The sequence below is a fragment of the Coturnix japonica genome, chromosome 12 (assembly GCF_054131305.1).
Source record: "Coturnix japonica strain WE chromosome 12, WE-NBRP24, whole genome shotgun sequence".
Taxonomy (NCBI): Eukaryota; Metazoa; Chordata; class Aves; order Galliformes; family Phasianidae; genus Coturnix; species Coturnix japonica.
In genome coordinates this window covers 21682834-21707019 of record NC_140674.1, presented here as the reverse complement: position 1 = coordinate 21707019, position 24186 = coordinate 21682834, and the positions used below count along the sequence as shown (strand labels likewise).

The 24186-nt window shown below is 50.6% G+C and overlaps 3 protein-coding genes and 1 long non-coding RNA gene across 49 annotated transcripts in view; 2 read left to right on the top strand and 2 right to left on the bottom strand.

Moving 5' to 3' along the window:
* The window catches only part of LEKR1 (leucine, glutamate and lysine rich 1), a 58240-nt gene extending 56562 nt beyond the window's left edge, over positions 1-1678 (top strand). For 22 of the 30 annotated variants that reach the window (XM_085513426.1, XM_085513417.1, XM_085513419.1 and 19 more), the window contains one exon: positions 610-1678. The gene's annotated coding sequence lies outside the window, so the exon portion shown is untranslated. The remainder of the gene's footprint in view (positions 1-609) is intronic. The other 8 variants (XM_085513423.1, XM_085513414.1, XM_085513410.1 and 5 more) reach the window with 4 other exon arrangements.
* On the bottom strand, positions 1463-13270 carry CCNL1 (cyclin L1). 8 transcript variants are annotated; one of them, XM_085513440.1, is made up of 12 exons: positions 12937-13270; positions 12749-12823; positions 12549-12658; positions 6825-6945; positions 6359-6423; positions 6126-6139; positions 4917-5016; positions 4696-4800; positions 4292-4433; positions 2939-3050; positions 2709-2807; positions 1463-2245 (listed from the first exon to the last, which is right to left on the bottom strand). In XM_085513440.1, exons 7-12 carry the CDS (start codon positions 5007-5009, stop codon positions 1897-1899), a joined length of 900 nt encoding a protein of 299 aa, XP_085369566.1. In that variant the 5' UTR covers positions 5010-5016; positions 6126-6139; positions 6359-6423; positions 6825-6945; positions 12549-12658; positions 12749-12823; positions 12937-13270; the 3' UTR covers positions 1463-1896. The 8 variants fall into 8 exon arrangements, 7 of the variants coding, with proteins under 7 accessions (XP_085369566.1, XP_015727603.2, XP_085369563.1 ...); XM_015872117.3 differs by lacking the exon at positions 6126-6139; XR_014933446.1 differs by lacking the exons at positions 4292-4433; positions 6126-6139.
* LOC146758889 (uncharacterized) lies at positions 12880-16521 on the top strand. Its single transcript, XR_014933448.1, has 2 exons — positions 12880-12996; positions 14923-16521. It is a non-coding gene; the product is annotated as an uncharacterized LOC146758889 (long non-coding RNA).
* A 6630-nt stretch (positions 16522-23151) lies between these two features.
* The window catches only part of VEPH1 (ventricular zone expressed PH domain containing 1), a 49287-nt gene continuing 48252 nt past the window's right edge, over positions 23152-24186 (bottom strand). For all 10 annotated transcript variants that reach the window (XM_015872208.3, XM_085513694.1, XM_085513692.1 and 7 more), the window contains one exon: positions 23152-23865. In XM_015872208.3, the coding sequence (XP_015727694.2) occupies positions 23629-23865 (237 nt within the window). In that variant the 3' untranslated portion in view covers positions 23152-23628. The remainder of the gene's footprint in view (positions 23866-24186) is intronic.

Genomic DNA, 24186 nt, shown 5'->3' with positions numbered 1-24186 from the left:
CCCCTTCATCTGCCTTTCCTGGTACCTCAGCTGTGTGTGGTTTCAGAGATACAGCCACTGCTGGGAGCTGCTCTGAAGCCCCTCATGCAGGACGGCTCTATTGCCAGCACTGCTGTGCTCAGGGCAGTGCTGTGAGGGGAGCCCACGTGAGTGTGTGCAGAACAACAGCCACCCCGAGCTGTGTGGTGTCAGTTCGTGTAACCTGACAGATCTCAAATAAGAACCACATGTTAGAGATAATATCTTTGTTGCTTGCGGTTTCCTTAATGGCAAACTACTGTGCTGTAATCCCAGAGTGTCCAGTGCAGTGATGAACTCCCCACAGATGGGAACTGGAAATAGAATGGGGGATTTTCCTTTGGGTAATGACGGCCTTCCCAGCACTTGGGAGCCACAGTGTTGGGAGGGGCAGCTGGGAGCTGGGAGCAGCCGCAGGGGGCTCCTGCAGCCCCGGCACAGGGTGAATCCTGTGGGGCTTCAAGTGACCCCCGGGTTGTGCAGCGCTGTGCCTTGTGCCTTGTGCCTTGTACCTTGTGCCTTGCAGCGGTGCCTGTGGTGCTGTGTGTGCACGGGCTGCTCACGTCTGCTTTACAACACTTCCACCTACAGAATGAAGCCCAGCACGGCAGCGGAGCAGCTGGTGGCGCTGGGAGCAGCTCAGCCTCAACGAGAGGTTTCGTTTCCTGGGACAAACTCGGTGTGTTTTCACAGTTATTTTCCTCCCATTGGACCATCATCGTGTTCTCATGTGGTGCTGCTGGTTCGCAGCCAGGCAGGAGCTGGGGGAGCTGCTTCCTTCACAGCAGTGTTTTTTCCTCAGCAGGGCGCAGCCAACGGAGCGATAATGCAACGTGAGCCGGGTATGGGCCGGGAGAGCAGCGTGAGCCGTGGGAACGTCCTGTGGAAAGCAATAAAGCAATTCGGAGGGATGGACAGAGACGGGCAGAGCGCAGGTTCAGGTTGAGCAGCTCCATGCGCTCAGTGCTGCTCACAGCAGCGTCTGCACTGCCCAGTTCTTACTGCAGCTCCCCATGCTCAGCTGGACGCTGGCAGCTCACGTGTGAGCTCCTCCCACCGGCCCCATGCAGCACCCCCATCTGCTGGGCCCCAACCTGGTCTCTTGCTCTGCACTGAGCTGACCGCACAGCTTAATGCTCCTGCGGCACTTTGCTGTTGGAACAGTTCCTTGCCCGGAGCACCGTGTGCTTCCTGCTCCCCCCGGCTGCCATCTGCCACCCGGCATTAAACCAATGTGGGGCTGCTGCCGCCCATCTGCTCACCGTGCAGCAGCTCCTGCACCCGGGGCTGCAATGGCTGCAAGTACCACGGAGACACAGGGAGGGCGCACAAGTGGTAGCGCCTCCCTACAAGACACAGACTTGTCCCTGTGCTGTTACCCAGCGCCCCATTGCATCCAGCAGTAAAGAAGTTACTTTAGTAGCTCCTCGTTTGACAGCCGACGGGCAGTAGAAAAAGCCTTATATTTTATTTCTTGTAAAAATCTTTTAACACATGCAGACTAAAACCAGTGTAAGAAAGTATCCACCATCGTTTAAACAAATAACTATACTTAAATATAAGTGTCTGCAATTGACTTGTATAAAAATAAGGTACATTTCGCCTTTGTACAGAACTCCATTCTCCAGTTCTCGGATCAATAAACAACACACAACTCTAACACACGAGTCAACCTGATCGCTGTTCTGTCTGATACTGCTAAGGTATTATGTGCAAAAGTTGGTAACAGTTCTTTCCCAAAAGAAAAACTCTCTCTGTGTCTTAGAAAAATCAGATCTGGGCTTTAAATTAATCACATCCTCCTCGATTCCCTCGCTCTCACTGAGTCCATTCGCTGTGTTATATACAGGCTCCAGCAGAGCCCAGCCCGGTCCCAGCTCAGCGCCGGTGTCTGCTGTGCCCCGAGCGGCTGCTGCTGTGATGTTTCCCTTTGTGGGATCTCTCGAAGGAGCGGGACCGCTCGCGCCTGTCCCTGTGGTGCCCCCTGTCGTGCCGGTGTTTCTTGGCAGCGTCAGAATGATCCCTGGATTTGCTTTGAGAACGTGACCGGGATTTTTTCCTCTTGTGGCCGTGTCTGTTCGCACTCTTCAGCTCCTCCCGGCCGTGCTTGGCCTTCAGGTGCGGGGAGCCGTGGTTGTGGTGCCTGCGGGGGCTGCCGCTGTGACTGCGGGATCTGCTCCTGGACCGCGAGCTGTACGTCCCGGACAGACTGCGCCTGTTGTTGTAGCTGACAGAGAAACAACAGAGTGTTAACAGCTCCTGTTCACACACACAAACCATCATGTTTTCCTGTTTAGAAGCTTCCAGGTTACTGGGAGGAATCAGTGACCGCTGGCAATGGTGGCATTATCAGCACACCACAGGGTGACACCTTTTGCAATTGTACCTTGTCACAAACCCTGCCCTCAGCATCAGGTTAGAGGGAAAAAAGGCCGTAACCAAAGCTGCAGCACTGGGGGAACACCTTATTGACACCAAAGTTGCGGTTTCCACCCCAAATGCCAGCATGAAGGCTAACAGCAGATCACACCATCAGATCTGCCACCAGCCAACACTGCCCCATCCACTGCCTGCACAGCTCCCCTCCCACCCCACAAAATACAGGACACAATGACAGAAGGTCAAACCCCCCATGAAAAAAGAACCACGACAAAACAAAACCCAACAACCACAAACAAACCAGCACTTACTGCCGCCGGGGGGTGTGAGATCGAGACCGGGACTTTGTCCTCGACCTGGACCGACTCGCACTGCGGCTGCTCCGACTTCTCTTGCTTTCTTTCCTCATGCTGGAATGGGGAAGAAAGAAGCAGGGTTAGGAGGGTTATCCCTCTGAGGTGTTCATGGCTTCTGTTACACAGCTTAGAGCTGGTTCAGATGAAGAGAGAAAAGTCTCTTCGAACAGGAGTTTCCCACCTACCCGTTGTAAGGGCTCTTTGAAGCCTGCTGCCGTTCTTCCGGCTCTTTTTTAATGGTTTTGGTATTCAGAGGTACTGGACTCTTCTCTTCAGTTTTCACTTCTCGTGGAGAAGCTGCAGATTTAAATTCAAGATTAGAAGTTTTCCTTGGACTTTGGCACAAGCACATTGTATCTCAATTCACGTGCACTGTTTGTACAAAGGGCAAACAGAACTGCAGAGCTGCTGTTGATCATCCCTGCTGGTGTTTAAGGGCAGACGTGGCACTGAGGGACACCACGCAGTGGGTTACGCAGGTGGGAGGTGGATGGTTGGACTGTGAGATCTTAGAGGCCTTTTCCAGCCTTCATCATCACACAGTTCTGTGTCCTCCCTCAGCACAGCACGGGGCTGGATGTGCCCACGGGCAGACACGGACACTCATGTCCAGCTGTTAGCACAAAACAAGACTGCACAGCAAAGGTACAGATTTGAGCTTTAGGCGCTCTGTACAAATGTAACAAATACAAGAACAAAACCTGAGTTCACTCAATAAGGGCTCATTTCCTGACAGTGTACAGGAAGGCAAAGCTCTGCCAGCAGCTGTCCCTGAGCTGTCAGGATGCTGCTGCCCCGCTGCAGGCCCTGCCTTCCCTCAAGTGCTTCTGAGCCAAACTGTGACTTCCCAAACACAAGGAAGCCCTTTTGGTTCCCAGGGAGAAATTCACACTTGCTAACTCGATGCCGTTTGGTTTTCACGAGAAACGAGTAATTGTGCTTTCTCAGAACACGCTCTCAAGCTCCTAATAGTGCTGTGGGAGGAGGGCATTGAGAGCTGAGACCAGACAGCACAGTCCACTCTTCGCACACTGAGCTCAGGCAGCTTCACCCACTGACTCGAGATCCACCCTGCAGGTTTTCACTCACACCACAGCACTATGGCGGTGACTTCCCCTTCTGCTTCCTGACCACAGCCTGCCCTAAAGGCCCTGCAGAAAGGCAGAGTGCAGAAACACCTGCTACAAAAGGAGCCCTGAGCCCCTCAGGACCCCACAACATCAAATCCAGAGCCTCTCTGTAACACAGCAATGCAACATACCCAGCCTGGACACTGCTGCAACCTGCAGGGAACACACCATTAGTGCGTCCCCATCCCCCCTGCGGAAGTGCAGATGACAGGGAGAGCAGAGCAGCTTTACTTCCCCTGATTTGCTATTTCACTTCTCAGTGACTGTGGACAAATTTATTTTGTTTCTTAGCTCTGTGATAAAGTCTGCGTTGCCCTGCAGCTCAACCAGCAAACTACATTTAAACCCATCAGTTTGACATTACTCCAATAGCGTCATGCAAGTTCCTGTACAAGAGAAGCAGCTTACATGGTTTGGATGCAGGAGAAAAGCCACCCAGTGTGGAAAGTGCTGGAGTTCCATCCGGATTTAAGCCTTTTGCCTTCAGTTTGGCTTCCTGCAGTGCCATTTTCCTTTTTTCCACTTCTTTATCCAGTAACTCGTAATTGGGCTATTAAAGTAACAAGAGGCACAAAGCTGTTTTTTCCATCCCACTCCTCCAAAACACGGATCTTGTAACCGCCTGCCCAGCAACACGACTCACTGCTGAGCTCCTGCCATCCCATCTCAGCTCCCCCAGAGAGCAGCAGCAGCACAGCACAGCCCTTACAGCTGCATCTACATGGAGATGCGCCCCAGCATCCCCACACAGCTGAGACAGCTGATGTGACAACAAACCCCGCCCCAGAACAAACACATCCTGAGGGTGGTACCTTCTTTCTGGTGTAGAGCTTCAGAGTGGTGAGGCAGATCTCCTGGATCTCCTCCTCCGTAGTGCCAAAGAGCAGGAACCAGTGCGGGCGGGTGGGTAAGGGAATCTGAAAATAACAAACCTTAATTGGAGATCACGGATCACAGCACAGACACTCTCACTATCTTCTTGACACTGAGTTTCTAGCAATAGAAGTCCATAGAAAGGCAGAACAGCACTCACCTGCAGAGCTCTAGCAGCAAGATAAATGCAAGCACATGCTATAGTCTCTGGCTGAAAGCGAACAAACACGTTTGTTCGCAGGCTGTCATTCATGTAATTCCTAAAAGACAGAATTCAGGCAGGGTTGGATCTCAGGTCTGCATCTTTAGGACAACAATACTGGAGACTCAATTGACTTTATTATTTTTTCTGTTATTCTATTAAATACTTTTGCGCTCTTTAGTTACTACGTAGTTCTTTGGGAAGAACTACAGTTCTTACTTCTATGAAAGAAGTCTGCACCATTCCCATTGCTCTGAAAAGCCAATGCAAGTAGCGCTGTGTAACAGCTTCCTGTCAGTTACACTGCACCGTGAAGTGTCCACTGAGCAGCAAACCAGCAAGTACTTCTCATCCTGCAGCTGTTTGCTTCAAACACCAAAGTTCTCACGTTTCCAAATCAATCTGCTCAAGACTCAAACATGAAAATACAGCATGTTTTGAACCTACCATTTTCCAGAGGCTAGATGCAACCAATACGGTTCACAGAACATTGCGTTTAAAGCTTTATGTGTGCTTTGATTAACATCAATTTCATCCCAAAGGAAAAGCATCCAATTCACTCGCTGTGTTTAAAACCTTCATGTTAAAAAAGAGCTACAAGTCAGCACCAGATCTCCTACTTCTCTAGGCTACCTCTGTTCCAGCATGGAGCACTGCCACGCACTACATGCCAAGAGATACGTTTAAACAGCAGAGATCTCCATGACTTTTAAAGTTTCTGAGCTATGGGAGAGAAACGAACAGCAGTCAGCAAGTATTGGCTGTACAGAACAGTGCCCATACGGATACTAAGTGAACATGCTTCATGCACTAATTTATTATGGAAAACAAAAAACCAACCCTTGAGTCTAGCCAAGTGTTACAGCTACTCAGTTTATGTTGGCAGACGATCTCCCCAATGTGTCCATGGGCCCTTTAAATAAACTGCAGTATACAGTAGCTAGGCAACAAATACATTTAGAAACATTTTGAACAGGTACTTCTCAAAGCAAATATACAAATCCTTTTGACACCCAGACAGAACTAGAAGATGTTGCCCGATGGATATGGACCACTTCAGTGAATCTCGGATGAGAGCTTGCACTGGGTTGGCTGGAGAGAAGGGCAGCCAAACAGGCCATCCCCAGGTCATGGGCTGAGGTGCGAGGGCAGAGCTCTATGACTTACCATCAGGGACTACCCTTTAATTAAAGAGTAGAAAAAAGAACAAAGTTAAATTGAGTTCTCCATTACAGAGTGGAATCAAGCCATGAAAATAGTAAGCAGAAACAAGCACTATCGTGTTTTGGAAGTAAATAGTTATATAATGACTTACATCTCATTGCTTTGCATATGGATCATCAGGCTTATTATTTCTGCTACTATTTTCCTGGCTAGAAAGAGAACAGAAAGTAACTTACCAGGCTGTCTGTACCAGGGTTTGATTACGTTCACACTCTAAGACTTGTAAATACATCACAATGATCTGAGGGCAAAGAAAGAGAAAAAAAGACTCAGTTTTAACAAATGAAGCAACAGTAAATAAATAACTACTGACAGCCAAACAGCAAGACATGGTGGGCTCCTCCTTTTCTAGCTACGCACTCTATGCCCACAGCATCAGCAGCCTCGTTCAGGCACTGCTCTGCTCCTGGTCTGTGGCTTTCAAAACCAACCACCTGCAGCGTTGCCCAGGGAGGTCACTGCTACCACAGGTCAGTACAGCTACTTGCATGAGCACTTATGCAAAAGCACAACTGACAACAGCTACGGAATAAGCAGATGAAGTCTGATTGTTTTTACATCTGTGCCTGTTGTCTCACAGCCCACGGTGACACCTTCAGGGCAGGACACTCTTTACAAGTTACATTATCACTGATTACTCACCTTATGTGGATGCTTGACATGAACACAAAATCCCAACTCCTTCAGTACCCTCCTTTCTGCTTTGATTACTTGATTTTTGGTGTTTATGTAGTTCTGATCAAGCATCAGGGGGCTTGGAGTCCTATAGTTTGCAAGAAATAAAATCAAAACTGTTTTGCATATCCAAAAAATAGCAACAACTCTGTTTTCCCTTCCAACCAACTAATGGCAACAGAAAACGATTTTCAACTCCTGCAAGCAAGTTTAAGCATTAATCTTGTGCTGTCCAAGTTTAGATAGACTAGTTTAGTTCCTGTGTTTGACTGCCTATGGATTACATAGATCCTTCCCTACTGTGCACACAAAACACAGCCCCAGCTGCTGGAATAGAGTCACCTTTTCAGCAAAGAACTCAGAGAACCTTTGTTTTGCACAATGGAGGTAGGGAGAAAGAGCACAATGCTGTTACCTCTGCCAGAACAGAAGCCAGAACAGCTTTCAGAAGGGTTTTTACTGATGTTAATGTAGCAAGCGTGTGCTTTGGAAGCTGCAGTTTCATGTGCCCCAGAAGATAACGTTACTGAGATCTTGACAGAAAGAGCCCTACCATGATGTACAACAAGTCTAATACAGCAAAGCATTAGGCTTTAAAACTGTGGTTCTGCACACTGCAGACATCCATCAGTGACTGTACAGCAAGGCAAAATTCCAAAGTCTGGTACCATCAATTCAACCCCCGACTCCTTCCAAATCCAAAACCTCAACTCTTCAAAGCTTTTTGGCTTTTTTGTTCCAACTACAACAACCCACTGTGTGGTTCAGGCACAAGCATTGTGCCTGTTGGTCTCCCTTCATCTGTGCTGGGGCTCCAGCTGTCGTCACTCCCCACACTGCACCCACTGCCTCAAAGGAAGGTCCTTCCCCACTCATCCCATGTGCCTCCTGGTGCACAAGCATCGTGTTGCAGCTGCTCACACTCCAGTAATCCACAGCTGCTTACCCCACAGCTCTAGTTCACTCCAAGTACCAGTGACACACTTATGCTACCCTGAATAGGAAACAGCACAGCAAAGATTCAAAATATTTCACGTTTCATTACTGAATTGTCTTTCCTGAATCAGTGCAAGTTCCACGGGTTCATCACGCGGCTTTTTCCCCAGTCAGAGTGGAAACAACACTCAGAACCTCCCTATGGTCCCATCCCATAAAGGAAGGGTCAGTGGAATTACAAGGGTAACCACAGGGCTGCCCAGCTGCAGCAAACCTGGCTGTGAGGTGGGTGCACTTTCTGCAGCCGCCTGGAAGGATGACTGCAGCCTTTGGTCAAAGGATACAAGCAGCCATGCACTGCACTAACAAACACCGTGCTGGATCTCCATGCACCTGAAGCATGAGCTCCCCCAGCCCTTGCCAAGGGGCCCAGGAACGGCTCCCAGCAGCTCTGTGGTACCAGGGTCAGCAGCTCAAGCAGAAGCACTGCTGCTGTCAGCATCCTCCACACCATGTAAAGGCACTGTGCTCATTAACTCTCACTCAGGGAGTTCCTGAGGTTTGTCATATTTCACATGTAACGCCAAAAATGCCATTTTTCACAAGGTAACTGGAGAAGAAGGACTTCAAGTTTAAGGTGACCAGTCCCATGGAGCAGTCAGAACATCATCAGCAAACACGGCAAGTGCAGTTTGAATATAATGCTCTGGAGTGGAAGGGCTGCTTGAAAGAACCAGCTACAGGTTCAAGCAGCTGAAGCCAATTCACTTCCAATTGCTGAGTTTTATAACAGCATTACTTGATATAGTTTTATCTAAGAGATCACTGACGTAACAGGATCTGAACGGCTGCACTGAGAACAGAAACAAGGGTAGGTTCCTTGGCAGAATGCTTCAGAGCAGTCAATTCTAGAGGAAACAGCTTGAGTAGCTGATACACAGCTCTGATATGCAGCTACCTGGGGTCATGTCACACCCTGCAGTGGGATCACTGCCTTCCAAATGAGCCTGCTCACTCTAAAAGCCATTTCTAGAAGTCATAAAACAAAAGCAGTAAGCTAACAGTGCAAGAGGAAAGGCTGCCAGCCTTCCTGCATGTGAAGCTTTGCTGTCATTCTGCAGGGCTAAAGGATTGCTGGTAATGCTCTGTATGTGTTTGACAGCTGAGTGACAGGAACTCAACATCACCGTACAGCTGGAATTGTGCTTTACTCTGTGTGCCCTCAGTTACCTGCTCTGTCACCTATGAGACAAGTTCCAGAGATCTACAGACCTCAGGAGGCCATAAAGTATCAGTTTATCCAGGAAGTATTTCCAGAAGTGGACAAACAGCCTTTTATCTCCTTCAGAACAGTGATCTGCATATGACTGTGCTGCATCTCACTGCAGGCAGCACTTACGTTCCCCACTGGGTAAGATTTACCAGCTTAGCACTTTTGCCAGCAGCTCCACAGTGTGGGGATGTCATTATTTAGGAGCTGGGGACTTCAGAGATTTCCCTGTGCAAAACTTTTTAGCATTCCAACTGAAAGGCAAGGAGAGGAACTGGATGCTGCATCTGCTGCTCTTACTACTCAGAACTGGTAAGTAATCAGTTCTGGGCCCACACACCAAGTCAGGGAAATGATTTAAAAGCTTCTATAGAAAACTAAGCTTCAAACCCCACACAGCAAAGCAGTATTACGATTTCCTACTTCCAGTCCCTTGTTACAAACCAGAAGCAGCACTGCAGGACAACTTCATACTTATGAGCAGCACACAGTGCCCGTCCTGGTAAATAACTCCAACAGCCACAAAACTTAATCTGGATTTAGAGACTCTGAAGATAAGCACGCTGTAATGCATTCCCAACAGAACAAATTAAACATGCTTGTTTAAAATCCCTCTGGCAAACAGGATCTGCGTGCTTGACAGAGCTACAGCTTCATCAGATGCAGCACTAATGTTTGATACCTGTGCAACACACAGTAAGTAGGAGGAAAAGGACCACGTGTGTGCTTTGTGTTTGAAATGCAACACGTCCTTCTATCAGTGCAGTGTGACATCAGCATCTCATTTCAAAGAGCAGCACATCTCTCTTATGGCAGCCAATTCCAGAAGAAAGAGAGTTGTACGTTTGTCCCCAGCATTGTAAATACAGGCACTGCAGGTTCATGGAACAGTTAAGAACAGCACTGAATTAATGCAGCCACCTGAGCACAAGTGTGGGACTGTGGGACGGCTGCAATGGAAGCGAGGAACAGCCAACCAACATCTCACAGCAACACTTGTGAGGTTACAAATGACAGCAGTCACATTCGGTTGAAGCCTCATAAAGACTTTCTGCAGCTTTCAGGCACATTTAAGATATATAAAAACCAACTTCAAACTACATTGTGCATATTAAACATGAGTTATGCTTGTCTGAGAACAGAGATATTTCAGCACAAAAGCAGTATGTTCATAATACGACTTTTCTTCATGCACACAAACATTTCACATGCAATACTACATGACATATGCTTGTGAGAGATCCCAAAGACAGCGTGCTTGTCCACAACACTTCTAGCTTACAGAACACTTAGAGCTTTTTCTTATTTCCCAGCATTAGAAATACGACCTCGCAGTAACTCAGTTGACTACATGACTTACAAAAGGAAATCCCAATGCCATTCCCACAAACACACACATAAGGACCACTTGCACATCATTTATATACATAGCTTTACGAATTTAAAGACTTCTGCTTCCCTGTGATGGAGGCATGTTTGACTACAACTCAAACTGCACTTACACAGATCCACAAAGTGGACCTAAGAACCCAAAACTGTTTAAGAAAGCAAGTCTATCAAATGTCACGTGTGGGTTAAGAGCTTCAGTTAATGGAAAAACTCAACTACAGGCAGAAAGAAAGTACAGCAGCCTGATCATTCATCTCAGCTCTGGGTTGGGTGTGAGAAACCAACTACAGTCTAAGTGTTAGCTTCAGATAAAAGAGGATTAAGCTAGTATTCTAAAAACCTGGACAGCAAAGAAAAAAGCTTATAACAAGGTACAGGAGTTCTTCCAAATGGTTCACCATCGGCCAACCTGTTAGTCCCCCGATTCCAGTGACCTATTCTCAGAGCACTGGCTTCTCCTTGGGGATTTTCGATACTTCACTCACTGTTGCCATGACGAAAGCTTCATCTTTATGTACCACTCCACATCACCCAGGCTTTGGTAAATGTAGCTGGTCGCTGTATAGTCGGTTGCAAGGGAAAAAAGAGTTGAAGTTAATAACGTGTACAGATCATGTACTTGTCAACTTGTACAAAGTACAGAAAAACGTTTACATCCTGTTTAAAAAGAAAAAGCAAGCCTGGATGTCAGACTTGGGCATTTTAAGATTGGTTGCATGCAGATTCACTCAGAATCTCAGACCAACAAAACCCATTTTTGCAGACAATAACGGGGCAGAAGTGCGTGACTTCATGACATGATGCATTTAAGTCACCATGTAACATGTGTAAGTGACATTCTGCTTTGGAACAGGCTGGCTGGAAAGACTTCAGTTCACAGGTTAAGTTCATCCTTTGGTCCTTTGTATCATCCTCTGATCCTTTGTATAGCACAAAACCTTTGTATTCTCCTTACTAAAATGTAAAAGGCACTGCAATACAACTAACCAGGCTTGTGCATCCAGATCAAGGCCAAAACATTAGGAATCACTCCATCAGCTTCAATAATCCAACAGCCAGACTCCCTCGTCGTAAAGGAGAACAACACACAATCCACATTCTGCATAACTTCACAAACTCCCTCTGGGCCATCAGGGACAACAACGCAGATGGAAATGGGGGAGAAAAACCCCACCACAAAACTAAGGGCCATGGGAACTTAACAGTGAATCACTCTTTTATCTGAAGCTAACTCCAAAGACACGAGCACAGGGCAGTAAGAGAAGTTTTAGATGCCACAGAACCACAACCAGGATAAATGTCCCAAGGAACTGCTGGCTTCTCCCTAATAGATTTCTACTCCCTCCAGAAGGTAACACAGGGCTCAGTGTGAACTCCTGCATTAACCTGGTGATACAAAGCCATACGTGAGAGTGTGAATTTAAAAACCTGGCTGAGAACTATCCCTACCTTTCGAGCTACAGATTGCCTTAAGTAATCACACACTAGAAATAAAGGCACTTCACCATAGCTGAAGTCTCCCACCTCGATCTCTAACTCTGCTACACGACACATTTAAGGAAACTGTGTGTTTAATGGGATCTCTTCTTCCCTTTCCCCCTTCCTTTTCCCTCTTTAACACACGATCTGCTTTCCACATGAAAACAGACATGAATTCCCACACAAAAAAGCAGAATTAGGCACTCACAACTGAAAACAGCTCCGCAGCCACAGATCCGCACATGGATCAGGTGGGCTTACACTCCATCAAGCACACGGTACCATAAAAGGCCACAAGCCTCACTTTTTGCCATTAGAGATACCTCCAGCTTCCAAGGCTCAACTGCACTTCCTCCTTGTAGATGTGCTGTCATTACAGCTGTACACTCTGTAAACCAGGCCACGCTCTCTTAGATCCCTTCCAAAAATCACCATTTCTACAAAATACCATCGCTATCACTCCAAGCTCAGCCTCCCCTTCTGCAAACAGCCACCCGGCTGCCAGCACAACCAGGGGGAAGGCAGCAGGAGATGTGAGGTGTGTGTGCTGAGCGGCTCGTGGTGTTAATGCTGCCATGGACAGTGTGAGGGCGCGGCGGGGCGGCAGCCGGCCTTACCTCTTGGCTCTGAGCTGCCTCAGGTGGTGGAACACGTTGATCACGTCCCGGATCCGCCGCGGCGCCTCTTCGATCTTAGACGCGAGGTTGATGCAGGCCATGGCCACGATCTGCGGGGAAGGCCCGGCTCCGTCAGACCCGTCGCAAAGCCCGATACAACGCACCCAGCGCCGCCCAGCGCCTCCCCCGGCCCCGCTCACCTCGAAGCTGTGTTTGACGAAGGACTTGGAGTAGAAGAAGCGGTGGAACAGCACCTGCCCCGTCGCCATCGCCACCTGTGAGGGCACAGAGGAGGAGGCGGCCCGTCAGCGCGCGCGCCCGCCGCCATTTTGTGCCGGGCTCCGCCGCCGCCCCCCGGCACAATGGCGGCCCCCGGTCCCGCTCCCACCTGCGGCAGCCGCAGCAGGATCCCGGCCGCCTGGATCAGCTCGCAGCCCAGGATGCGCAGGTCGGTCTCGCACTGCAGGTCCAGGCCGTCCTGCATGGAAGGGGTGGGCGAGAGGCGCTCCTCGGGGATCAGCGAGTGGTCGATGGTCAGGGACACCTCCGAGTACAGCCGGTCTCCGATCAGGATCCCCGGGGCGGCGGGGGGCGGCGGGGGAGGCGGCGGGACGGCGGACGGTGCGACGGGAACCGGGACGGCGGTGACGGGAGGGGGAGGCGGGTGCGCGGCGGCGGAAGCCATCATGGCGGCCGGACCGAGCCGCGGCCACGCTCCGACTGGCGCCGCACGGCGCTGTGACGCAGCACTGAGCGGCAGCGCCAGGACACCAGGGAAAAAAGAGTCCGGCCGCCCCGCCCTGAGCGGGACAAGGCACGGAGCGGAGCTCAGAGATCAGAGCACAGAGCACACAGCACACAGCACGGCACGGCCGGGACCGGCGGCACCGGACCGAGCGGAGCTGCGAGGGAGCGGCCGCTCCGACCCCGTGAGGCGGCGGTGTGTGCGCTCAGTCAGCCCCGATTAAATCCTGCTAATAGCGGGGAGGAACCGCTCCGGGACGGCACAGCGCGGCCTGCGTCCTGCACAACGCGGGTTCGCCCGTTATGTCCAACGGCCGTTCCAGCTGCACTGACCCCGCAGGCACAGCGCTGCTCTCGGCCCTTTGGGGCAGCACCACGCGGCTCTGTCGCAATCCCGATGCCGGGATGTCCCTCCTGTCGCGTCGCTTCCCGGAACGGCCGAATCACCACGTATCACTGCGCGTATCACTATGTCGTATCACTGAGCCGTATCACTCCGTACCGAATCACTGCGCCCCGCGGCCGGAACTACCTCCACGAGGACGGACCGCCAGCCCCGCCCCGCCGGGCAGCTCTGCAATCCGATTGGCTCTCTCGGCTTGATTGACAGCGCCCGGTGTCGTCAGCCGGTCGCCATGTTGTTTGTGGGGCCGTGTCCCCGTGTGGCCCCGCAGGTCGGCCCGGCACCGCGTCACCGGGATGGGGGGCACGAGGAGGGCGATGCGGGGCTCAAAGCGGGGCTGGGAGCTTCGGCCGATCCTTGTCCCGTGGGCAGGGCCCGGTCAGCGGGCGGTGGGGCCGGGTTCACAGGGCCGGGCCTGCAGCGCTGTCCATAACAGCAGCTGTGAGCCGGCCCGCAGCTCAGCCGAGCGGTGGGAAAGGAGCGATGAGATGAATGAGGGTGTCAATGGGCTGGAGGTGCACGAGGCCTGGTGGCAGCACGAGGCGTGCAGCAGCTGGGTGAGGCGCTGGGCGCTGTGTCACGGCCAGGGTGAGGCTTTACAAACAAGGCTTGGAGTCCACAGTTCACAGGGCTTGTTTGTCAGCCTTCCCTTGGGTTTGTATTGGGGGTTTGGCAGCCAGTCTGTAACTATCACTGGCATAGCGTCTTTTCAGAAGCGTTTTCTTGCTTTTCCCTTTTTGCCCAGTGCTGGGCGGTGCTGCAGCCTGTGGCTCAGCAGAGCTTTGCTCAGCTGGCAGGGTTCTGTACCCACCCTATTTCCTGGCCCTTTCACAACTTCCTTCCCCTGAGCCGTACACTGTGCAGGCACTGAGATTTTAGACACAATTTTACATAGATTTAAGAGGCCCCTCTGCCAACCTGGAGGCTTGGAGGTCTTTTAGAAACCTCTAACAGCCCTCTCAGGTGCATTGCACAGCCACTAAACATGCAATGCTTGTGCTAAGCATCTCTGCTATGGCAAAAGCAAATAGCAGGTCACTAAAGCACTGCACATTAAAGAAATACTAAAGGGGAGCTGGGTAAAGAAGCCCCATGTTTGTGTCGGTTCTCATTGGGGCGTATATTTTTCAGTTCAGTAAAGTTGAGCAATGCGTTGTTTCATGGTAACCAGTTCTTTACCTTCCATCTTCATTTTGTTGTTCTCAGTGCATTCCTCGTCTCTTGCAGGTGAAGCCACAGCTGGTGTCGAGCTGAAAGTCATTAAAGAAAAGATAGAAATCAGTGAGCCTTTCCTACCATCTGAGCGTGGGCTGGTGGACAGGAGCTTGGTGCATTCTCAAATTGGACATCATTCTTCATGTCCTTTGGATTCCAACCTGTGTTCCAGCACATTCAAAACTCACACTTGTTTCTCTCATTGAGTCGCATCAAGACAAAGCAAGTGGAATTTATCAGACCTTTCCATCAGCAGACAGCGCCGTGCAGGCAGCAGACATTCAGATGCAGGTCAGAGAGCATGTTTCATCTGCATGCACGGTGTGTGACCGAAGCGAACTGCTTTGAGAACTGGCATTGAAATACCAACCCTGGCAGTTAATGCACCAGCCTTTGAACCGCAGCAGGCAGCTTCAGAGGAAGGGCAGGGCTGGCGGCAGCGCCATCGCTGCTGTTTGCTCATACAGCTCTGAGTGCTCTCTGTACTCACCGTCACAGGGCACAGGAGCCAAGTTGGCTCTGAGAAGCAGTTTCTGTTGCACCCGGCTCTGACTCAGCCCCCTCCAAGGACCAGCAGTGCCACCTACCAGCTCTTGCAGTGGGGAAATGAGCAGCGAGGCTGGGTGTTATCCACACCGAGTGATCACGGCGTGCTCTTAAGAAGCAAATGCTCTGCACGTGTGCTGGCACACACATCTGCCTCAGCTCCATCCTGGGAGCATTACAGTCACTGACAGCATTTCCATCTGGAAGAAAGAAAACTGGGATAACGTCACAGAATCACAGAATGACCCGGGCTGGAAGGGACCTCAAGGATCATGTAGTTCCAACCCCCTGCCTGGCAGGGCCACCAAACATACACCTTTACTAGATCAGGTTGCCCAGGGCCCCGTCCAACCTGGCCTTGAACACCTCCAAGGACGGGGCATCCACAACCTCCCTGGGCAGCCTGTTCCAGGGCCTAACCACTCTCCTAGTGAAGAACTTCCCCCTAACATCCAACCTAAATCTTCCCTCTTTCAACTTAAAACTATTTCCCCGTGTCCTGCTAATGTCGAAAGGAAGAAAGTGACATAGAGCCTGGGAGAGGTGCCCTGAGCTCACAGCACGGCCCTGTGCTTTGGTGGCAGGTTCTTGCACCCGGTGCCATTTGTTCTTTACACCACACACCTCTGCAGAGCCGATGCTCCATGTGTGGATGTGCTTCTCACAGCTTATCACCACTGAGCAATCTGCAGCTGCAGGCATGAGAGCAAAAAGGCAAAGGGTCAGAGCTCCAACCTGGAACAAATCACAGCGAGCCTCTAGCATGGAGTGTGAGCAGGAATGAGCGACAGGGGAGATGGAAAAGAACAGGCTGTGTCCTGCCAGACCTCAGCGAGACAGATTTAGCTCTCGTTCAGCCAGGAGATTTGTCACTGCAAGGACAGGCCTGAATTATTTTTGGTGGATGCATCATGAGTCTGCAGCTTTAAAGGACAGTGAAAGAAAGATCAGCTTGTCGGGTGAGGGCTTATCCTGTTCTCTCACAGCATATGCAGCTCTGAGAAGCCGCCTGCAGGCTGAGCCCAGCGGAGCATTTCTCAATAAAACACATTGGAGTTTGAACAAGATTGCCTTGGTTTTTATCAGCTCATCTTTGCAGCGGGGGCAGTGCGGCACCTAGCGGGGTAGCGCCGCACTGCTGAGCACGGCCAGCCGGGGAAAGGGAACCGAGAGCTAATACATGGGCAGGGTGTTTTGTTTTACTGATAAGCAACAGATATCAGCTCTGATTGATCACGAGGTGCTTGCAAATCAAAGGAGCTGCCAACAACAAGCTGCGTGTCCCTGCAGCGCTGAGAACACCGACACAAATGCAAGCAGGGTGCTCAGTGGGGGTAAGGGATATAGCACCAGTATCGATGATCTAGAAACAAGGGAAGATCTTCAAGTCCCATTAGCAGGTTGTTTGAGAGTTACACTCCTATTCCAGAATGGACACAGATGGGGGTTTCTGCTGTTACAGTTCCCTCATACCATACAGTAAGGCAGTACAGTATGTATCACAAATACAGTAAGGCAGAGTCAGAATTATACTCCATATAATTCACTTTACCAGCACAGAGGAACAATCCTCTTATTTCTGGAACAGACTACGGGCTGAACATTTAGGTTCTGGGAAGACCCACAGTGCCGCTGGTTAATATTCCCTAAATGGGTTAAAAAAAATAAAGAAAACCAACTGACCAACAATACAGATTTTGGCAACTGCTCACCATTCACTTAGTACTACCTGGGTATGAAATTCAAGCAAGGAACCCCCTCCAGAGCTATCATTCCTCAGCCCACAATGCTCGCTAGTACAGACACAGCAGTGCAGGACCCCGGGCCAGGAAGGTCTCATGCTCTTTCCCAAAGTTCAGGCCAAGAACACTGAAGAACATCTTGCTGAAGACAAGCTTTATGACGGACCCTTTTACCCAGCAGGAGGCAGCACTTTGTTACAAAGAACACAACCAAAACCCCACAACCAAAATCAGGAGCGTTTTGCTGCTCACACAGCCTGTCTCAGCAGCTGTGCAAAGCCTGTCTGCTTTTAGCTTCAAATATAAACCTGTTATCATTAGGGCTGGAAAAAAAGGCTTCTCGACTTCATTCTGAAACAGAACAGAGCTCATGCTGGCTCTATGCTGGCTCAAAAAGCACCGGATTCTTTGCTGCAGTGTTAAGGTGTAATCAATAGAAGCAATCAGCAGAGCCAGTTAACTTCTTCTAAGGCTCTTTGTGTACACTATTATATATATACTTAAAAGTAAGGGATACTTCATGCAGCTGCTGGTCAGGGCTCCCCAAGCACAGCCCCCCATTCTGGTACAGCCTCAGTGCCCCCAGCAGCCCACCTCCACCACAGTGTGTTTTCAAAGAGCCCAGGAGCCACACAGGCCATGCAGCTCCCTCCAGGTGACCCCCCATCTTTCAGCCCACAGACCCTTCCCAGGCTGGGTTTGACAGCCTGCTGTTGAGGACAGCTTTACCTGTTGGACATTTCCAGCTTTTAAGCCCACACACAGGTTCATTTTCCAGAATACCACATAAGGAGAATCAACAACCACAAACAGAACCACCTCCCCCAACCTATTGCCTGTGCTCCAGCTGCAGGTTTGATAGCTCAGCCAGCTGCAGCTCATTAACCAGATCCCTCCATTGGCTCAAGCACTCACTCCTTGTACCTACCCTGAGTCAGGCTGCTCCTGGAGAGCTGAGAAAGGCTACTTTGCTCTGTCATTAACTGGAAATGTCAGGAAAGTTGTGGCAAAGTCCATCTGATCTCTCTGCAATGCTGCTTGTTTTTTTTTTTTCCCTAACCAAGTCACGATTTGGGATGTAGCTATGATTAATGGGGAGTGCATTGCATTAGTTCACGTGTCAGGCCAAATGAATGGTGTCCCCAGTGGGCCATCCCTGGCCTGTCACATCTCGAGCTGCCCGTTAACATTCAGCAGGCTGCTGAATCCCTCTGGTGAACAAGGGGCGTTCCTGGCACTTTGGGACTTCCCATCAAGATGTGTTTGTTAATCCAAATGGGCAGAGCCAAAACAGCAGGCACACAGCTGGGTCTATCCTAAAATGAATGGCTCCTGTGGGAAATGCATGCACCCACAGCGCTGGCACTCTGTGCAGCAGGCCCTTGCTGCGCTGTCTGCACTGGTGTGTGGGAATAACATGAAGATCTATGGCAGCTCTTCCTTCCTGCCTTGCCCTTTCCCTGCTGTATTTCACAGAATCACAGATCTAAAGTTCACATTTGTGCCTGTTGCACCTTGTCCCATTGCTTTGCAGAGCTGAAAAGAGCCTGACCCCACACACTTGGTTCCTGCTCTTTGTATACTTACAGATATTGATATGATCCATTTCTCATCCTTCTCTTCCCCAGGCTGAACAGCACCAGTGCTCTCAGCCTTTCCCCATCAGGAGGTGCTCCAGGCACCTCTGCAGCCCTCCAATGGACACTCTGCAGCAGCTCCCTGCCTGCCTTGAACCAGGGAGCTCAGAACTGGGCTCAGTGCCCCATATATGACCACATCAGAGGAGAGCAAAGGGGAGAAGTCAGTGCCCTCACAGCCATCCTGCCTGCTGCTGATGCCTTCTGAATATTCACACCTGTCCTTGAGAGCCTCCCCATTAACTGAATGGGGTGCGGATGTCTGTCTCCACCAGCAGCTCTGCTGTCACCAGCCCACTGTTCCCAAAACACATCAGTGACCTCTGCCTGCACATCAGTGCATCCAGGTGCTCGCCTCTCTGCTGCCTCCATTAATCACAGTGCAGTCTCCTAGGTGGGAAGGCAGGGGCTAAACTTATAAAAGAACAAATGAAAAGAGGAGTGTAATAAAGAAAGCAACAAATACAGGTCATGTTGTGTAGATAGTAGAGCTGCAGATGTAAAGGGAGGGAGCTGTGAGAGCTTAGGAGGCCCTCTGTCTCGTTTGGGATGAGAGAAAATACTTATTTGGTTCCTTTTTTCTCAGGCTTGTGCTCCGTATGGGTATTACAGCAGGTGGTATGGGGCTCCGTGCTGTTCATTCTGTCTGAAGGAGCCAGGAGAATGGATGAAAGAAAGTCCTGGGAGCCTTTTGATGAACCCAGAGGTCACTTCCAATCCAGTTCATCCCGGGAGTCTCTCATTGCATGAATTCATTGCATTGCAATGCTTAGCCACAACTTTCAGGTTAAAGGGTTGGGCAACATCCTGCTGTTAAACACAGCATCCTCCCCATCCCAACAGCTTTATGGGCTTTAGAGCTCGATACCAACACTGATATCTGACACGTGGCTTTTATTTCCCCTTTCATCACAGTACGTACAACAAGCTGTGGATAAAAGCATCGTGTTCCCCACCATCCTTCCTGTTCCATTGCAATGCCTGTGTTGGAGGTGACTGAAGGTGTGGGGAGCTAACAGGGAACAGAAGGGGAGCCCAAACTGAGCTCAGCTTGCTGAAGAAGGCGGCTGCTTTTCACTTGTGCTCTCCTTAGTGATTAAATGGGCCGGGATACAACCAGATGTGATGCACTCAACACAGCTGAAACCATTTGCAAAAATAGCTCTGAGTGCTCAGCTTCCATTCAGTTCACTGCTTTTTGTTTGGCCAAAAAGAAAAGCTCTCTGGAGGGCTGCAAGGTGTTTACCAACCCTCTGATGAATTCCGGCTGGAGTAACTTCACACAAGACAAATGGTCCTCCCTGGCCAACGTTTACTGTCGCTTTTTTCCTGCCTGTAAACTTCAGTTGCTCTGCTGGGAAGCAGAAGAGGCCAATGGCCCATGAGACAAAGTGAGCAGTTTCAAGTCAATTATCCACAAAGGTTACGAGGTGGCTGCAGCTGCTCTGCAGAGACCCCTCAGTGATTCCTCCCACACGCCTGTGCTTGGTCACCCAGGTGCCTTTGGCTGATGCAATGAGGTGATGCCACGGTCCTGAGGACCCTCCTGGTTCTCCCACACAGAGGGCAGGAAGGTGCTCCCCAGTGTTGTGTTGTTGCCTCGTGGAGTGTCCTGGGGCTCACACAGCTCCAGCCTCAGCATGAACCCAGCAGTGCTCCTGCGTGGTGCTCAGTGAGCTCTGCTGAAGGCACAGCACTCAGCTCTGCTGCTTGGGAGCAATCCCGGTGGGAGGATGGTGGGGTGCCTGATTGCAGGTGGTGTCCCATGTCCTACACAGCCCTGGTCCCTGTGGTCCCAGTCCCATCCGAAGAGCAACCAGGCTGATTGCTGGAGGGCTGCTGGAGAACAGGATGCTCACACAGCTTCACTTCTCAATTAACATCCCGTCTTCCCAAAGCAGGTCTTCTGAGCTCTGCCCAGGTTCAGCAACCTACATCCTATCCCTAACCCTGACCCCAACCCGAGTGCTCCAGCCCAGGACTCAGTGTGGCTGGGGCAGTGTCAGAGCTCAGGCACAGCCACGGACAGCTGGAAAAACATCTTCTGCTGTTGCCTGAGCACCACCTGCACCAAAGCGAAGGATCGTCACACTCACGCTCTTCAAAGGGAAAACAACAGCACTCATCATGAGTGTTTTCACTTGGGCTGGAGCCCCAACCCACAACCAACGTCAGGACTTTGGTTATGGATCCGTGCGGCGCCTTGTGACACATGGCCTCCTACTGCCATGTGCTCTTGGACAGTCACCCCATCAGATACACGTGTGTACCCACTGACAAGTGTTACCTGCTTATGCAAAGTTATCCTGTCACAGCAAAGCACAAAACAAAGAGCCCTCTCACAGACACTCACAGTTTTTCCACACGCGTCTGCCAGGAACCAGCAAATGGGTTTTTTTGCTCATGACCTGGAGATGTTTTGGTGCTCCTGTTACTGAGCTGTGCGTGGGGACGTTGCTGTGAGCTCCAGGCTGAACCCTGGAGGGCTCCCAGATGGGTGTTTTGTTTTTCACTCTCTTGGAAGGGAGCTGGATGTGCTCCTTTCTGGTAACAAAAGGCATTGTTTGATTTGTGATGCCTCCGACCCCCCCCATTCCAATTTCCTCATGCTTTGCCCACAGAACACATGGGATGTGTGCCTCCATGTGATTCCCCTACTGGGGAAGAGGCAGAAGAAGTGGAGGGCAAAGGTAGAGGGGAGAGAGCAGGAGGCAAGAGCTGGCCCGGAACCAACAGCTATCGCTTAATGGAATGGCACTTCTGTCCTGAAACACCGTGATCTCAGATGTACTGGAAGCCAGCATTACCTTTGGAGTGCCTTGTGTCCACAGAAGGTGGAGAGGGCACTGAGAATCACAGAACCATTATGACTGGAAAAGACCTCTGAGGTGCTCAGACTTTGTCCTCGAAGTACTGGTTGTCAGCACTGGGATGGGCTGGCTGAGCTGGCAGCAGCAGGCAGGTGTGGGGGTCCCTGCGGGGTCAGAAAAGCTGGAAGATCTGAGGGTGAGTGAAAGGTCCAGCCTGTCCCTCTTGTACCCACAGCACTGTGTGCAGTGCCCACACACTCACCCCCCATTTAATTCTGCTCCTTTCGGACATGCTGGAGGACTTGTTTGAGGAGGCAGGGGCGAATCGTGGGGTAAACTTCCCCTGGAAATGCTCCCAGGGCTGTGCTCAGCTCTTTATCCCTATCCCCACCCCTGGGCCCATTCCCCATCCCTATCCCCACCCCTGGGCCCATTCCCCATCCCTATCCCCACCCAGACCCATTCCCCATCCCTATCCCTGCCTCTGTCCCCATTTCTGTCTTCCTATCCCCATCCCTGTCCCTACCCCAGGATGGCTCCTGCTGGGGACATCGCTCAGCCAGGAAGCGAGGAGTGCCCCAAGCTCCGAGCACAGCACTACTCCAATTTAGAAACTCCAATGCACGTCATTTTAAAAAAAGAAACAGGAAGAACTATTTATATATTTGCTCAAGAAAAACATTTACCACAGTGCAATTTGCATTTCTGGTTTTTCATATTTATTTTTAAATCTCCCAGCTCCCATCATAGCTGGGTTGATGATTTCTGTGTTTCTCCACTTAGGAGGCTGACTAGGATAAGCTGCCAGCCGAATTTCTCTTTCATTTTATTCCAGGTTTTAATTTAAGACAGGAGAAGTGTGGCGAAGCTTCTTATTCTGTGTAATCATTTGCTGGCACAAAGCAGGGCGCTAATGACCCTAATGGGTCCCATTGCTCCAATGAGTCTCAGGGCAGAGCGTGGGTAGGTGGCCGTGGTGATGAGCCACAGCCTGGCCAGTGACAGCCACAGACCAACAGGTGACTGTGGTTCTTCTACGTGACCCAGTCACAGCCCGGCCTGTGTCTGTGTTCTGCACTTGGACATGGAGATCTGTTGGCAGTGCAATAGGTTCTGATCATTGAGATACCGTTCTCAAGGCTTTAGTCAAACTGGAAAATGTCACATTTTCTATCTATCCCGTCTTGGCCTCCAGGTTTGTTTTTTCATCCACAGATTTCCCACTCATTTTTCCCCACCTTTCCTCTTTTGCTGTCAGTTTCTTTTTTTTCTGTGCCATTTCCTCCACTTTGGAATCATTTGAGAGTAACAAACCCAAAAATAAACAACAAAACAACCCACCCCATCAGCTCTGATCTGGAAACGAGCCATTTTTGGAGCCATTTTGAAAGCTCACAGTGAAGGCAAGTAATTAAGAAAAAAAGAAAGGAAAACAATTGTTCAAATAAATTAGGTTTGGTTACAGATGGGGGCAAAGCAGGAGAAGGAAGCAAGAAACCAAAACACTTCAATATTTAAGTTTATTTTTCTGCACTGTGAAGTCTTTAAAATCGCCCCATCTCTGACCTGAAGGAGCAGCAGCTGTGATTTTTATTCGTAGGGGCAGGAAAAAGGTGAGGGGCGCTGGGGTTAAATAAGGAGCAGGACGATTGTTTTGCAGATGGAGGAGTGCAGGAAGCCCTGGGAGGTGGGGAGCTCCAGCAGTGCCAAGGCCATGGATGCCCAAGCTGTAGGACTGGACCCAGGCTGCTTTGCAGCCACATCTCCCAGCTTGGAGGCAATCAGGCTGAAGGAAAAGCTGTGCTTTGCACATGGACATGGCAGCCACGTCTCTACCTGCACACAGATGGCGGCACATGGCTCCTTTGGCAGCATTACAGCCAATGTGCGGCCACCCCACAGCCTCTCATGTCCCAGCAGCTGCCCACCACCACGGGCAGCCCACAGAGGGTGCAGAGCAGTGGGGTGCTCAGCACTGCAGCCCTACAGGTACGTGGTGGTCTCTCTGCTCTCCCTCTCCTTAGCCTGTGCGACGGCGACATTGATGCACTGCAGCCACTCCTCTGTGCTCTTCTCATCCTTGGCCTTGAAGACGTAGCTCTTGCTGTCGGTGAAGATCTCGAAGGCCCGGGGCAGGCTGCGGTCCCGGCGCTTCTTGGCCACCACTTTGACGCTCTGCACCTTGCTGAGCTCAATGGGGCAGTCGTCGGGGTCGTCTTTCTGAAACACAGGGTGGGGAAGGCAAACAGAACCAAGCTGACACACTGGGGCTCCCACCAAAAGGGGAGCAGCCACTCCTTGTGCTGGTTTGGAAAACAGAAGAGAGATTTCCTGCCTGACCCTGGAATGCAGTGGAAGCTACGGCAGATTTCAATGGGGAATGAAGAGCACAGCACAGCTCGGTCGTGCTGTGGTTTGAAAACATACAGCAGAACATCTGTGAAACCTCAGCATCACTGTAGGAGTGGGGATGGGATGCAGGGAGCAGCAGAGATGGCTGCAAAGTCACAGAAGTTTCCTGTGGGAGATGTGTGAGCTCAC

Coding starts and splice junctions, on each gene's coding strand:
- CCNL1 (XM_015872117.3), bottom strand. CDS start 13,236: ATGATGGCTTCCGCCGCCGCGCACCCGCCTCCCCCTCCCGTCACCGCC. Junction 5,017..6,358: donor ACCCTGGTACAGACAGCCTG/GTAAGTTACTTT, acceptor TCTGTCTTTTAG/GAATTACATGAATGACAGCC. Junction 2,246..2,708: donor TCTCACACCCCCCGGCGGCA/GTAAGTGCTGGT, acceptor TTTCTCTGTCAG/CTACAACAACAGGCGCAGTC.